The 15,438-nt window shown below is 59.8% G+C and overlaps 1 protein-coding gene across 2 annotated transcripts in view; it reads left to right on the plus strand.

Moving 5' to 3' along the window:
* RBM19 (RNA binding motif protein 19) overlaps positions 1–15,438 on the plus strand; it is a 128,499-nt gene that overhangs the window by 91,905 nt on the left and 21,156 nt on the right. For both annotated transcript variants that reach the window (XM_059139085.1, XM_059139086.1), the window contains exon 23: positions 12,533–12,653. In XM_059139085.1, coding sequence (XP_058995068.1) covers positions 12,533–12,653 — 121 coding nt within the window. The remainder of the gene's footprint in view (positions 1–12,532; positions 12,654–15,438) is intronic.

A 15,438-nucleotide genomic window follows, 5' to 3' on the forward strand; every position in this document is an offset into this window, starting at 1 on the left:
CCTGGAGGCAGATAGCATGGGAGAGGCCATGCAACGTGGCAGGGGCTGGGGGCCAGCACTTGGGAATGTGGACATGTCCGCAGGGACCCACATGTGTTTCCCCTCAGCTTCCCGCTTGTGGCCAGGGCCTCTTGGTTGTGCCGGTTATAGGTGAGGTCATCCCAGGCATATGTATAAGCACAGGTACAGAATTTTCCAGGCTCCTTGGAGACAGAATCTTTCACTTTGGAAGCAAAGTGTCCTCTCAGATTGGGGCACGGGGCAGCATGGGGCTGGGTTGGAGAGTGGGGGTCACTCTTGTGGGTGCGGGGCCCAGCCCAGCAGCAGATGTGGGATGTGGGAGCAGAGGCAGTGTGGTCAGGGGGCCCGCTATGTCGGGGGCTCCCTCAAGAGCCTGTGCCTTTCCCCTCTACTGGCCTCCTCTTTCCTCAAGGGTGCGGTGAAGTGACAGACGGGATCCCTCCTCATCTCACGAGGTGTCCTTCGGGAAAGCAGGGGTGTTGGTTAGAATCACCCGTTGGCCTTTAGCGAGCTGCCGTCACCAGAAACCCAGTGGGTGGAGCCGAAGGTGACATCTCAGGGACGCAGCTGCAGCCTTTGTGGGCCCTGGGAACGCGCACAGGCACAGAGGGCACTCCTGGGACCTCGGGGAGCCTTGCCAGCCACCTTTGTCTCGGCGTCTTGAACTCAAGTGCCTGTTTTGTTGACACGTGGCCGCATTTGTCCGGACATCTGCTCCCCTTTCTTCTCAGCTGGCAGCCTTTCCCTTGCCTCCTGCCCATGGCAGCAGGGGCAGCACCCCCGTGCGCAACAGGCCCTGCCTGGCCTCAGTTCCCGTCAGCAGGGACCCGCGCTGGGGGACCCGTGTTGGCTCGGAGGGCAGTCGCAGAGGGCAGCCATCCAGAGCGCTTTCCCATCGGCGGCTTGGCCTTCCGAGCCTGCCTCACACTCCAGGTTCCTCAGCTGTAAGACGGCAGTGGGAACCGGGTCCCAGCCTCGCAGGGCGCAGGCGGACGGCATGCGTGAGACCCTGGCGTGCTGTGCGGGAGCCCAGAGGGTCGTTGCCTCGCTGTGTGACCTCCAGACCTGCTGCCTTGAGGGCCGCTGTGCCTACGTCCCAGCCGGAGGGGAGGGAAGCCCAGGGCGGTGTTTTCTCCCTGGCCTTCCATCGAGCTCGAGGCTTCTGAGGGGCTGGACAGTGAGGGTGCCGAGCTGTTGTCACCTGTCTGGTATCGGGGGTCCTGCGTGAGATCGTGAGCGGGGGAGCAGAGGAGGGGGGTATCTACTCCCGCCTCCAAGAGCTGCGTCTTCCGAGGGGGCTCGTTACAGCACAGACTCGGAAGCCGGCCTCTGCCTGCGTTGGAATCCCAGTCCCGCCACTCCCTGTCGTGTGACCTGGGGCATGTGCCTTATGTTCTGTGGGCCTCGGTTTCCCTCCTTATGAGACGGTGATAGGGTTTTCCTCATCGAGTTGTCCTGAGGTTTGGATGGCGCTGGCCCTGGGAGCTCCGTCTGTTAGCTGCAACCATGAGGAAGGTGGTGTCGGGGGCGCCGATCTAAGAAGGAGGGGGGATGGGACAGAGCGGGGAGAAGAGGCGTCCGAGCCCCGTAGCCGGAAGGCAGTCGTCTTCCACACAGCGACCTCTCTCCGGGGCAGAGGCTGCTGTCAGAACGGACATGGCTCTTGGGGCTGGAGGGTCAGACGGGGCATGGGCCCGGCCCCGGCCTCCCATTCCGTGTGCCACATCGCCAGGCTGGGGTCAGGGCAGCTGTGTCCTCCGGGATCCCTGGGACAGAAGGGGCCCCTCAGGTAGATGGGGCAAGGCGAGTGCCCAGCTGGGCAGCTCTTGTCACCAGAGCCGGGCTGCAAAAGCTATTTCCCAAGGCCCGCCAGCCCAGCCCTGGAGATCCGCACAAGTGGCTCCCCCCCGACCCCCACCCCCTCCCCGCCTCCCATTCTGGGCTCCGGGAGGAGAAAGGGCAGCTGAGGACAGGGAGGACTCGACCCACAGCCCCTCTGGGATTGGGTCCTCCCGCCCCTTGGCTCTGACAGGCGGCCAGCCAGGCTCTGGGGCCACCTGTGGCCCTCGCATCCCCCCGCAGCAGCTCTGCCCTACGGCTGCCACCCTACGAGCTGGCCCTCCCCGAGGTGTGAACCCACCGGGAGTGAGCGCGTCTTCCCTGCGGATAGCCTTTTGCTCTTTTTGCCTCCCGGGGAAGCTGCTTCTCCCTCTCCTCCGTGTCTGTCTGAAGAACTTTATTGTTTTCCGAGGGGCACATTTAGCGTCTGCCGCTGACCCAGAGAGGTGTGCGTGCTGCACGCTGGTGAATAGAATTCCGACCATGGTGCAGGTCGAGCCAACGCGAGGGTGGGCATGAGGCTGAAGAGGGAGCGCGAGTTCATAAGGAGACCTGAACTGAGCACCCCAAGATCTCGGTCTACTTCTGCAGAAGGAATTGGTGGGAATGCTAAGGGAACCTGCCTGCCTGATCCCAGTTCCCCCAGTGGGCTTCTCCCCTGTGGCTTTCCTCCTTCGGAAGCCCTTGAGGAAGGAGACCTCCTTTAGAAGCCTTTCCAGGGCTCCACTGATCCCTGACCCACACGAATCCCTCCTGTGGGTTCACTTCTGTTGCCTGGCTGGATGCCCTTGTGAAGATGGAGGTCGTCACTCTTGGCATCAGCAACCCTTGAACCCGGCATTGGAGCCTCCCCCTGGCGGCTTGGGCAGTGCTCAGATCGGAGCGGGGCGGGGGGAGGCAGGACGGGTCACGAACAGTGGATTGCACAGTGAGGAGTCTGGAAAGCAACCGAGAAACTGATGGTTTCCGGGTGGGGCTGGGGTCCGAATCCAGCTGAGTCGGCTCCCAGTCCAGTGCTCCTTCCCCAGCATCAACCAGCCCATTCGCCAACCGGCAGAGGAGAGAATTAGGCCTGGTCGGTCCCTAGAGGCACCCCCTCAGCACCACTGTCTGCTGGGGCCCCAACATGCCCCCATCTATGCCGCCCCTGTGCCCGACACTGAGTCCTCTAACCTTTCTGCATGACACCGTGTCCCGCCCCCCGCATGTGATCAGGAACTGTGTCATCCGCCAGGCTCCTCTGGGTCAAGCACACACCCCCAAACTGGAAAGAATCCTAGCATGAGGCTCCCCAGAGGCTGTGGTGGCAGAGCTCGGGGTAACCAGGCAACTGATGACAATAGCCAGAGGCTCCCGTGGCCAACCGTGCCGGCTTTGTATGTGACATGCACACGTGTGTTGTACACCACACCGCATCGCCTTGCCCCAGCCTGCAGCAGCCCCGGGAACAGGGTGGGAAGTTCGCATCACTCCTGCACGGCCACCGAGCTCCATCTGTGTAGCTGCTGCAGAGCTCCGTGGACTGATCCCCGTGAACCGAATTCCATGGATCGATCCCCGTGAACCAAGCAGAAGCCCAGGCTCCGGGGCCGCGGTGCTACGCAGGAGACCCGTCCCCCTTATCGCAAGGTCAGCGACCTGGCACATTGTCCCGTCCTAGGACACTTGTGCCTCGGTGTCCGGGGCGGTGAGCGTCAGTCCTTCTGGAAGTGCCCCTGTTCCCTAAAACTCCGGGGTGGTGAGCTGATGTTTCTCGAAGAACTTCCCCCTCAAGGTGAAGGGGAGTGGGAGGGCTGGAAGCTGACGGAGGAAGACTGAAGTCAAGGACTCGACCCGTTCCAAATGGTCTTCCCTGGGTGGCCTGAGTCTGTCTCACATGCATGCTCTCTCCCTGTCTCAGGAGCCACCCGGACGTTTCCAGAAGGGTAACGTCTTGGCATTGATCTAAACCGTCAACTTCTCAAAGCCCGTCTTTGGCAGGGGGTGCTAGCCATTCCCATTTGTCACTCTCCATCCTCCTAGGACTCCAGGAAGTTGGCGGTGGGTGGCATTTGACACCTGAGGACACTGGGGCTCAAAGAGGGTCAAGTCACTGGCCCCGGGATCATGCAGCCGGGACGGGGCAGAGCCGGCCCGCGTGCTGACCAGATGCCGAAGCCCATGCATCCAGGGCCCGCCCTCCGCGTTCATCTCACTTACACTGAGTGCCAGCCCCTCTTCTCTCCAGCGCCCAGCAGAGAGGACTTGCCTGTTAGAGACGTTCCGGTGGGGCTGGGGGGGCAGAGCATCTCTTGGGAGCACACCCAGGCTGAAGGGAGCCCCCCACCCCCAGAGAAGGGGCGAGCACCCCAATATCAGCCCCACCAGCGTGCATGTCAGCTTCCGGTTCCCCGAGTCCGACAGCAGCCTGGCCCCCGGTAGCCACTGGGGTTCTCTTCCACAGCAACCCCCTCCTCTGTCTTTGCCCGGAGCAGGCTGGTCCCGGGGGAGAAAGGGATGGGAACAGCAGACTCGCAGCCCAGAAACCAGAATATTAATTTTTTTCCCATGCATGCGCCTTTAATTTTTCCCTTCCCGAGCCCGCCGCGCCTTTGTACTTTTGCAGTTGCAGCTGTTTTTATTTGCCGCCGCTGCTGTTGTTTTAAAAGGTCTATTTTCACATGGAATGTTATCCAATTAGCAGAGCAATGTGTTGGCTTAAATAAACACTTGGGGGGAGCCGGCAGTAGGGAGACGTGATGGCGGCTGGTGTTGGCAGGCAGAGCTGTTCTCACCGTGGTAAACAACCACGGCTTTAATTGTGGGGGCGCTCCAGTTAATGTGTCCCTCCCCACGTCTCGCTACGGCACCGTGCCGGGGAAGGGGGGTGGGGGGGACGTGGACCCGTGCCCCCTCTCCCCGCCCCAGGGTTGGGCTGCTGCTGAGGGTTTTGTCAGTGACCCCCATTGGGCCCGGCCGCACCCAAGCTGTCACCTTGCAGACTCTGCCGAAACCAGCCCAGTGCTGGGCAGGGCGGACCGTGAGGGAGCCGGACGGGGCTCCGGACGGGGCTCCTCCGAGCGGGGATGCCCGGCTCCGTGCCCGGTGCCCAGTGCGGCCCGCGCAGGGCTGAGCCGTCTCGCCTGCCCTATAAACGATGATCGCCGTCAGATTATCCGCGGTGTGCGCTCTGCACACGTTTGCTTAACTGAGTGGAAGAAGGGAGTAGAGCACAGTCTCCGGGGGCCTGTGGGAGTGCGGCAGGGTCCGAGGGGCCGTCGTCCCGTGGAAAGGAGGAGGCCGTGGACGCAGACGAGGGGCTTCATATCCCCGACCCCAGGTTACTCGTCCATCCGCACATCGGAATGCATACTACCTCCCCGAGGCAGCCGTGAAGGTGAAGGGCCAGGCCTGGACCTTGGCACGTGGCACCGCAGAAAGGGCAGCAGCAGGGGTCGAAAGGGCCAAAGCCGGGCCCCCAGGGTCAAGGCTGCTGCCTGGCTCTCAGATGCTCTTCGTCCCCAGACAGGTTAACTGCAAGCCAACTCAGGAATCGGGGTTGATCCCCGTTTTCCTGTTCAGGCAGGTCCACGAATCCCGAGCCTTGCATTTCAAAGCAGGAAGTCAGGCTCAGCCAACACATTTAGCATTTATAGGCTGAGAAGTCTGGGTCAGGACAAGCCCCTCTCAGCTTAGCAGGGGGGCACCCTTCATTCATCTCCAGGGGATAAGCAGAGCTGTGAGCTCCCCCTCTGCCCCTGGGTGAAGGTCAGTCAGTTTCCAGAGTCTTTCTCTTACATCAGGCAGTCAGTCCCTGTAAGCCGGGAAAACCGACCCACCTTTCAGAGCTGGGCGACTCTCTCCCTTCCAGGGGCACCACTCATAACTTCTGAAAAGCTCTACTACCAACGGCAAAACGGGATCAGGGCTCAGACCCTCACCGTGTGCTGGGCACTGGGGGAAACAAATCATCGTGGTCTTATTGATTCTTCGGCAGCTGCGGGAGGTCAGGGTGCCCCCACTTCACAGTGAGAAAGGGGAAACCCAGAGAGGTGCCCCATCCGTCACAAAGCCGGAAGGCATCCAGGTCACGTCACAGGTCCCCCTTGGAGCCGAAGGCCATTAGCAGGCCATGCCGCCTCTTTGCCTGGTTGCTTCTGACCACCGGTGACCTGGCATTGGTTCCTTTATCTCTCCAGCAGTTAGAGGGGGTGCCTCACCTTTGTGTCCCCCACTGGCGTGTTAGCTCATGGTGGGTCCTCCGGGAAGTCGAGTTGAACTGGATGGAATTGTGTGGATGAACGCAGGACAGGGAAGAGAACCAAGGCCCCGGCTATCTCTCTGAGAAACTTGTCCTCAGATCCCCGGGTTCCCCACTTGCGAAGGTCCAGGGTGCCAAATGGGGCCCCCCAGTCCCGTGCCAAGAGCCACGCTCATTCCAGATATCAGCTCCCGCGTGCTGGCAGGACGCGCTGAGAGCTTGCTTTCGGGATTGTGAGTGCCGAAAGTCAGGGATGGAAAGGTTCTGCCCCTCAGAGCTCGGGGGCTGCCCAGAGAGACACAGAGCGTACGTACAGAGTGTACAGAACCTCCTCCCGGAAGCATAGGCCCCATGTTTTTGAGCCACCTCCGCAAAGAGAAGGAGCCAAGCCCCCAGCAGTGCCAGCCAGGGCCCGGTGCTCCCGTTCCTGTCACTCGGTCCCATGCTCCCAGGCACACGTGGTCATTCTTGGCCATCTTAGGTCACACTTGCTCCAGGCACTGGGGGCGCAGATGGCCGGGCGCAGGTTGCCATTGTTTGTGCTCAGGTGGATCTGACGTCTGCAGAGAGAGGCAGTCCATCCACTCTGCAAGGCACAGAGCAGAAGGGGCTGAGAAGGGCCTGGGCTTGTAAAGACAAGAGTCCTGTCCTCGGGCACGGGCTGGGAGCCACACACCCATGGGACAGGAGTCCTGCCAAGGGCACCAAGTGGACTTCTTTTGTTGGGAGGAAGAGGTCTGTCTCCAGGGAGAGCTGCAGAAAGGTCAGCCCAGTGCTGCGCTGGCAGCCTTCCAGAGCCCTCCGTGTTCCGGGAAGATGGCTGCCAGGCCTGGTCACAGTCTAGCCGATGGCTGTCATTCCCCTTCTACGTTAGCAGATTTTCTCAAAGTGGGCAGGGGAGGGAGGTGTTGCAGAAGAGACAGCTGGAGGCTAGGACTCTCGGTGCCCACAGTTAGTGGCTTAGGTCAGAGGAGATGAATGGGGTGTGATTCTGGGACAGCCAAGCCAGCAGACCGGACGGTAGCTAGCTTGCGCTCCAGCCAGACCTGCTCTAGCTGGTGGAGTACACCTCAATTCTGAGAGGGGCCAGGCCTTGAGACCTGCTGTCTGAGGTGAGAAGTCCATCTGCCCCTGGTCAAGGCAGAGGGACTTGGAGCCGCCAGCTGGGTCAGCAAACAGCCTCCTCCATGATGGTCCGAGAGGGATTTATGAAGGAGTAGGTAGGGCACGGGGACTTTCCAGGGACGCTGATGCCCCCAGGGGCCAGTGACAGTGCTGGGGAGGGACCCCAACGTGAGCTCTGGTCCTGGAAGAGAAATCTCCCCACCCCCACCCGCCCTCCCTCCAGGACTACTGGCATCTCGCAGTTGCTCACCCAAAACAGAAACCAGAAAGCCAGAGCCTAGTTATACAGCCCGTGGGAGTCGGCTGCAAAAGGCCAGAGAATGTTCCAGAAAGAAGCAGGAATAGCCAGCACTGGCCTGTCGGATGATGACAGGAAGTGGCTCCAGAGAGCAGGGGCTCCCCTTTTCTGTGGTGTTATCCTCCTGGCCAGTCGGATGCACCTTTCAAGTTCCCCTCTAGATCTTCAGGCTTCTGCAGTGACCCGAGTGGTGGTCTGGTGGTGTACCGAGTCCTGGTGGCCTGGGCACCTATATCTGTCCCCCGAGGTCCCCAAGTCATACCTATTAGGAACAAATCTTTTTCCCCCTCTCCATTGCCAGACACAAGACCCTATAGGCACCAAGTCACGTCCCAGTTGGAAGGCAGAGTGCGCCACACATACAGGCAGCCAAAGACATGAGTTTCTTGTTCCTGTCTTCCATGGTCGGTATCGTAGGAGTATGGAGGGACCACAGCAGGCTACTCAAGTCAGCCCTCTGTCTCTGGCCAGGACCAAAGCAAGTGTCCCTTCCAGTCTGCAGACCCTCGGTGGAAGAGCCCCACGGTCGGCTCTGTGAATACAGTAGCCCCCTCCCACCCCCTTACCTATGGTGTATTACCTGCGGTCAGCCGCGGTCCAAAACCAGATGACCCTCGTCCAGAGACGGCCAGTGTAGCCGCCCGACACCCACATTGTGCACCTCGCTCATGCCCTCTCATCTCACAGGCACATTAACCTCCCACACCCCACAAAGAAGGGGGAGTTAGGACAGTAGCAGATTTTGAGCAAGACCACGTTCAGGTACTTTTATTAAAGTTTATTGTTACGGCTGTTCACTACTGTTGTAACTGTAGCTCTCTAATCGCAGTGTTATTAAATCTCTTACCGTGGTTAATTTATAAATGAAATTTTGCCACTGGTACACCTGTAGAGGAAAAATATATATGTGTGGGTTCCATACTGCCTGTGGGTTTGGGCGTCCCCTGGGGTCCTGGAGTGTATCCCCCACAGATAAGGGGGAGCAGCCTTATTCCCTGGGCACTACTGGGGCAGCAAGGAGAGAGGTCTTCCTTCCGAGGTTCAAGGCTGAGCTTAGGAGGCTGGCCTGCAAGCAGATGTTCATGGGGCGGGTGCGGGCTGGAGGCCGCACAGGCGGGACACAGGGAGGGCACCCGGCTGTCATCTGTGAAGAGAGCAGGTTGTGCCCTGGGCCCACCAGCAGGTCAGCTGTGACAAGGGAGCGCTTCTGAGGCCAGATCGGAGCAGGTCACAAAGGCCCGAGGATGGCACGCACAGGGTCTGAAAGGGAAGGAAGAAGCACGTGTGAAGGGACCTTTGCCGGCGCCTGTTTTCCTGTCCCTGGAATGGGAGAATAAAGCCTGTTCTCGTGAATAGGTTGGGAGCCTAGGCTTAGAGTTGCAACCCTGGAGGTCCATGATCTGCTTCCCTTTCATTCCAAGGGAAGAAAACAGGCAGCAGCAGCAGGGTTTAGAGAGAAGCACCAGGCCAGGAATGTCTAACTCCCCGCTTTTTCTGAGACACCTTCATTGCACCAAGTCCTGGGCGCCCCCAGATGAATGACGCCCCGAGAGCTGATTTGTCAGAGGGGGCCTGTGCCGCAGCTGAGGTTCAGGCTCTCAGGAGGAAGGTGACATGCGTCTCAGCAGGCCCAGAGGCTGGGGGGAAGCTACCGGCAGGCCCCAGGCCAGAGAGGCCGGGGCTGCATGTTCCCCTTGGCAGTGCCTAGAACCTTCCGTGCCTTCAGCACTAGCCTGAAGGCCTCTTGAGGGGGGGCTATGTCCTTCTCCTCACCCACCCCCTGCCTTCTAGGACCCCCCCAGATAAATAACAAGCTCCCCTCAGGCCCCTTTAGTGAAATAAGACAACTCTGGATTGTCCGAGGCCACTTTTAGCTTCGAGTCCCTGTACCCGCTGCCTGCGACAGTTTGAGGCCACTACGTTGAACTTGCAAGGCAGCGGGCACTCAGGAAAGCGGCTCGGTCTCCTGTGAACCGGAGGGGACTGGGATGAGGGAGGCTAGTCCTGCTATTTGGGCTCCAGCACCAAATCATAAGAGCTTATGTCCCACCAAATATTGTTCCGGTTTTTCGGTGGCGTAGGGGAGCAGAGGGCATCCATAATAATAACCCCAGCTAAGGATGCTGTTAGACTTCACAGTCCACGGGCTCCTCCTCGCCACTCTTTGCTGCCACCACTCAAGGAACCGGTCCCAGAGAGGTTAAGCAGCGCGCTCGAGCTCACACAGCTTGCACGTGGTGCAGTAGGGATTTGAACCAGAGGCCCCCAGCCTTAATGACTGTGCCACCTCACCTCTGGAGGTGAAAAGCCCTTCCAAAGCGGAGGTGAGAATTGGGAAGGGTTGCCATCAGAGGCCAGGAGAGGGAGTTTTTCAGCAACTGCGGCAGTGAACGGACCCCTCCCAGGCTCCATGGGCGCACAGCAGTGGAGAACGGGGTCGGAAGGAAACGCCAGTCTGAAGGCTGCACGCAGAGAGGGGCCGGGACCGGGGTGTCATGCCTGAGGCCCCCTCCCTCCCTTCTCTCTGCAGCCCAGCTCCCACCAGCTGGAGCCTCGTGCCCACCCCCAACCCCCCCGCCCACCCGCCTGCATCCCCGGGACTGCAGCTCCTCAGGGACCCGGACGGGGGGACGGAATACCCACCACGCCAGACTCCCGACTGACTTCTCTCCCCCAGCTCAAAACCCCAGCTCCCCCAGTCAGGCTGTCTCTCTGCAGTGCCAGCTGAGAACGCGTGTGTTTTAAAGCTCGGAATGGGCCATTTCGGCTCGGAGTCCAGATGCAGTTTTATGTCCGTGTGGAAAAAATGCAGAGGCTCTGCTGGCAGTCAGAAAGAGTTTTTTAAATTAAAGTAAAACAAAAGGGAGGGGGAGGAAGGGAGAAAAAGTTTCCTGCACCTGGCCCTTCTCAGAAAAGGGCAACGAGAACAGAGCATTTCTGTACTCAGACTGCATGTCTTTATTTTTTAAAAAGTGCATGTCCCACCAGTCCTCACCAGTGCTTTTCAGAGTTGATTGTTATGGAATATCCACTGCAGGTGACCCCCACCCCGGGCACATTGTGTGTTCATCCCACGATTAGCCCCATTTTACAGATGAGGAGACCGAGGCTCCCAGTGGGGCACCTGACTTACCCAGGGTCACCTCAACTGCTATAATGAAGTACCACAGCCTGGGTGGCTGAAACCAACAGAAATTGACGTCTCCCCATTCTCAAGGCTGGGAGTCCCTGATCAAGGGGGCAGGAGTTGTTGGGTTCCTTTCAAAGGAAGTCTGTTCCCCTCCTCTCTCCCAGCATCTGGTGGCAGCAGCATTCCTCAGCCCCCTGTTTCCACGGGGCACCGCCCACGTCTGTCTTCACGTGGATGTCTCTTACGAGGCCACAGTCATACTGGGTTAGGGGGCCCGCCTTCTCCAGGATGCCCTCGCCTTTATTTGACTACACCTGCAAGGACCTGTTTCCAAATAGGGTCAGAACCCAAGGTCCCAGGGGTGTGGATGCCAACACCCATTCTTGAGGGGAGCCTGGTCCAGCCCGTAACAGTCACGCTGAAGGCGAGGGCCAGGGGCGGTTCCGTTCCAGAGTGGAGCTCTCCTGGTCACACGCCACCTCCTCGCAGCATGGAGGAAGCAAGAGGGATGCGTCCTGGTGGCCCCTCTTCTCGTACTGCATGGTGCTGATGGCAGTCCAGAAGCACAGACAAAGACGCCACTGTTAGCCACTGTGGCTTCCCGACCTGACGAGCACCTGGGGCTGGCCCTGGCCATTCCCATGGCTGGCCCGCGGCCTCGCTGCTAGGAGAAAGAAATCACAGATGGGACAAGTTAGCAGTAACAGCGCAACCAGGACGAGAGCTACCATCTATTGATCACTTAGTGTATGCCCCACACATTCTAGGCATCTTCCACTTAATTCTTTCTCCTCTCCCTTAGAACCCTGAGATTGGAAGGCCATTAACATTCCCATTTCATAGACCAGGAAACTGAGGCCAGAGAGGTTCATTAACTTGCCCAAGGTCTTGAAGCGAGGAGGTACAGGACCTGCGCTGCCCAGACACAGTGGCTCTGGAGTCTAAGCCTGTGGCTTCTGTGAACCACAGGAGAGCTGCAGGGCGAGCCCCGGGGTGGTGCCGCTTAGCCTGGGCCCTGGTGACATTTAAGAGCGAACTCATCAGTACCGCATGGTTCCATTTATCCGAAACATCCGGAACAGGCAGATCCAAGGAGATGGAAAGCAGACTCGTGGGGGCCGGGGGCCGGAGGCTGGGTGCCAGGGGCTGGGTGAGGGTGAGGAGCGACCAGTGCCGAGTGTGGGGTTTCTCCAGGGTGGATGGAGGATGACACGTTCCGAACTTGACACGGTGGTGGCCGCACAACTCTGACTGTCCTGAAAACCTACAAGCTATGTACTTTAGAGGAGTGACTTGCATGGTGTGTGCCTTCTATCTCAGTAAAGCAGCCCCAAACACCAGAGAGGAGGTAGGCAGAACTTGGGAGGCCAGGAGCAGCGAAGAGCGGGAGGCCAGAGCTGCTGAGCCCGGTGAAGGAGCCAGCGCCTGGGAGGGCAGGGGACGCACTCCCCGGGGCTGGCGAAGGACAGAGCCACCAGGGAAAAGCGAGGGGCTTGTGTGGCTGGTCACCATGGCTAGGCAGGGCTCGGCTTTGTCCCATGGCGCTCCCCCGATGGCCCGGTGGGAGGTGAGCCGGCCCATGGGGTAGCCCTCCCCAGACGGGACACATTGTGGGAGGAAGCCGGCCACGGGCCCAGGCACCAATTACAGGCAGATATATTGATGGCGCGTTCCCTCGCAGCTCTCTCCCTGGGAATGTAACCTGCTAATTGAGTTAAGGGCCCAGCAGCTCCCATACCCTTGCTAGAGAGCAGGTGTCACAAGGGCCAGAACCTGGCCTTTGAGCTTGAGGAGCCGGCATGGGGGCAGGGGACGGCATGAGCGTCTGCTATAGGTCTCTGCTAACTCGCCATTTCATTTCCTGCCCTCGCACCCCCAGAGAGCTTTCCACGCCCTGTGTCATAGCACCCACCTGTACGGCCGGAGACTGGTCCTGGAGTGGGCCGACTCGGAGGTGAGCCTGCAGACCCTGCGGCGGAAGACGGCCAAGCACTTCCACGGTAAGCAGGCCAGGGTGCCCGGGGGTCTGTCCTTGCCTGGACAGGCTGCTGCCATCCCTTGACGGGATGCTGATCTGTGCAGACGGTGCCTGTAGCCTCCATACCCTCTGGCTGGGTTGGGTCATTGGGAAGACTCTGGTACCCCGCCTTCCATCCTGGCAGGTGGCTGGCTGGCACTGCCACCCAAGGCTGCAGCTCACGTCTAGTTGCCCTCTCTACCCGGCACTCTCTGTCCAGGTCCCCTTGGCCAGCCAAGGAGGTCACTTGCACTGAAACCCCTACTGTCTGCCTCCTTTCCGGTGGACCCTCCTCGGTTACTCTGTCTGAGGGCCGTCCACTCCCTGCCAGGAGCCCGATGGTCACAGGACCTGACTTCCACCTCTCACACACCTTGGGGGCATCCCGTGGCCTCGCGGATTATTCAGTCCCTCCCCAGAAAATACTCAGTGAGCACCTGTTGTTCTAGCACAGGGGTGCAGCTGTGACCTGGCTGGGCAGCAGGTTCTAGTGGAAGAGGCCAGGTACGTTACTTGAGCGGGTGGTCTAGAAAGGTCTCCCTGCAGAGGTGACATTTGCGCCCACGAGAGGGCTGCCTGAGCAGTGGGGACCTTGAGCTTGGCACCTGCAGAAGCAGGGAGGCCAGCGTGGCTGGAACAGGTAAGGTGGCGAGAGTTGGGGGCCGGCTTGCAATAAGTCTCATCCTGTCCAGCAAGGTGCTGGGGAGTCAGCTAGGAGGGGACAAGGGAAGGTCTCGAGAACACTGAGCCACACCGGGCGCGTGGAATGAGAGGCAGGTGCCCCCGACTGTCCCTCCCAGGGTGCACCCCTGCACTTGGGCTATCAAGGAACCTTTGAACTTGAAGCCCATCTCCACGCCTCTCCCATGCATCTCAGAGGTGCATTCAGGGCCCGGCAGGAAAGGGGCAGCTGCTAGCCTCCTGCCCACTTAGGATCCTGTCGGCTTCGTGAAGGGTGCCCAGGAATAGCCTCCCCCGGCTGGGAATGCGTCTCTTCCTCCCACCTGCCCAGGAAAGCAGGCTTGGTAAAGGGGCTCCGTAGTCCCACGGCATCAGCCACGGCTGCTCTGAGGTCTCAGGTGGCAAGCTGCCTTCCTCCATCCAGGAGTCCCAGGGACAACTGGAGAGTTTTCAGCGCTCGGGGTTTCCTGGGTGGACCAGTTACCCAGGCGCCTGCCACTGGTCCCCTCACCCATCCCCACCAGGCAGTGGGGAGCCGCAGTGTGACCTGGGGGCAACCTGGGGTATTGGCTGCAGAGCCCACCCTTCTGCCACTCACCCCCGTAGGGGTGGAGCATAGAGCCAGGATGTGACTGTTGCCTGTCCCAGCCAGTGACACTGGGTCTCCCCAGTCATGCAGCAGCGTAGGGGACCCCACAGAGGAGGCAGCCCTTACAGGGCTGGGAGTTTTCCAGTTGTTGGGCCCCGTTGGTCTTGCTCTGGGCTAGCAAGCAGGGCCTCTGAGCAGTGTCTTGGGTGTGCAGACGGCCCCCCTCCCCCGAGGTTTGCTTCGAGCACAGGGTGTAGCCTTTGACTGTAGCTCAGCCTGTGGACCCTTCAGATACACCAGGGGCCTTTTCCAGCCCAGTCCCATGTGACCGCCCTGAGCGCGCGCGGTGGTGCTCTGTGCCTCCCCACGTGCTCTTCCCTCTGCTCAGAATGCTTGGCCCTCCGGTTTGTTTAAGCAGCCAGGGCCTGTGCAGCCAGTAAGGCCCAGCTCAAATGACACCTCCCCCAGCAAGCCCCCCCTTTCTCTGCCCCTCTCCTTCGGTATCCGCAAGGGCTCTGTCCTCCCTTCCTATACTTCCCTGCCGTGTCGTAATTTATTTCATTATGGCTTTCTCCTCGCTGGACTGATGCCTTTCCCCGCATGGACACTGTGTCCTTGGCTTCCTCTCTGGGCCCCTGTGCCCGGCCCCATGTCCAGCATAGGCCAGGCCCCCCCGTCGGAGGCTGGGGAAGTTACCAGCAAAAGTACACGAGCGACCGGAGGAATCAGGACTGAGTACACAGTCCCCAGCTCACAACTCAATAAGTCCCCAAATCCTGACGTGCAGAAAGGGAACCTATCCCTATTGACAGCCATTGACAGGCCCAAATGCACCCGTCGGCAAATGTTTGTGTAAGGGCCTCTGCCCACGCCTCGCCTCCACCCGCCCCCAGGGCCGGCGGCCTGCAGGCTCAGCACTTCTCCCCCACGTCGTGGAGAAGCCCCCTTCGATAAATTGAGTTCCAGAGACAGCGTTATTGCCTCACCCCAGCGGAAAGGCTCAGTCAGGGGCGCCACTGTGGGATCGGCTGTCTCTAGTATCGGCTGCAGGCCGAGGCCCAGACAGAGCAGGTGTAGTCCCAGCGGGAACAGAGGCAGTAGCATTCGTCCGCGCGGGTTCCCGGGAATTCCCCAGCAGCCCTGTGAGATGGGCATGATGAGCCCCGGGTTGTGGTTTGTTTGTTTGTTTGTTTGTTTTAATTTTAGGATTTTATTTATTCATTTGAGAGAGAGTTGAGAGAGCATGAGCAGGGAGAGGGACAGACTCCACCAGGAGCAGGGAGCCAGGTGCGGGGCTCGATCCCAGGACCCTGGGATCTTGACCTGAGCCGAAGGTGGACACTTCACTGAGCCACCCAGCTCCCCCTTGATTAGCCCCATTTTACAGATGGGAACACTGAGAGCAACCAAGCATTGCAGTGACACGTGACTACTCCTGTTTATTAAGGACTCACTCCATGCTGAGGTCTGTTCTCAGTCTCTGACCTACACCGTCTCA

The sequence above is a fragment of the Mustela lutreola genome, chromosome 11, assembly GCF_030435805.1.
Source record: "Mustela lutreola isolate mMusLut2 chromosome 11, mMusLut2.pri, whole genome shotgun sequence".
In the NCBI taxonomy this organism is placed as follows: domain Eukaryota; kingdom Metazoa; phylum Chordata; class Mammalia; order Carnivora; family Mustelidae; genus Mustela; species Mustela lutreola.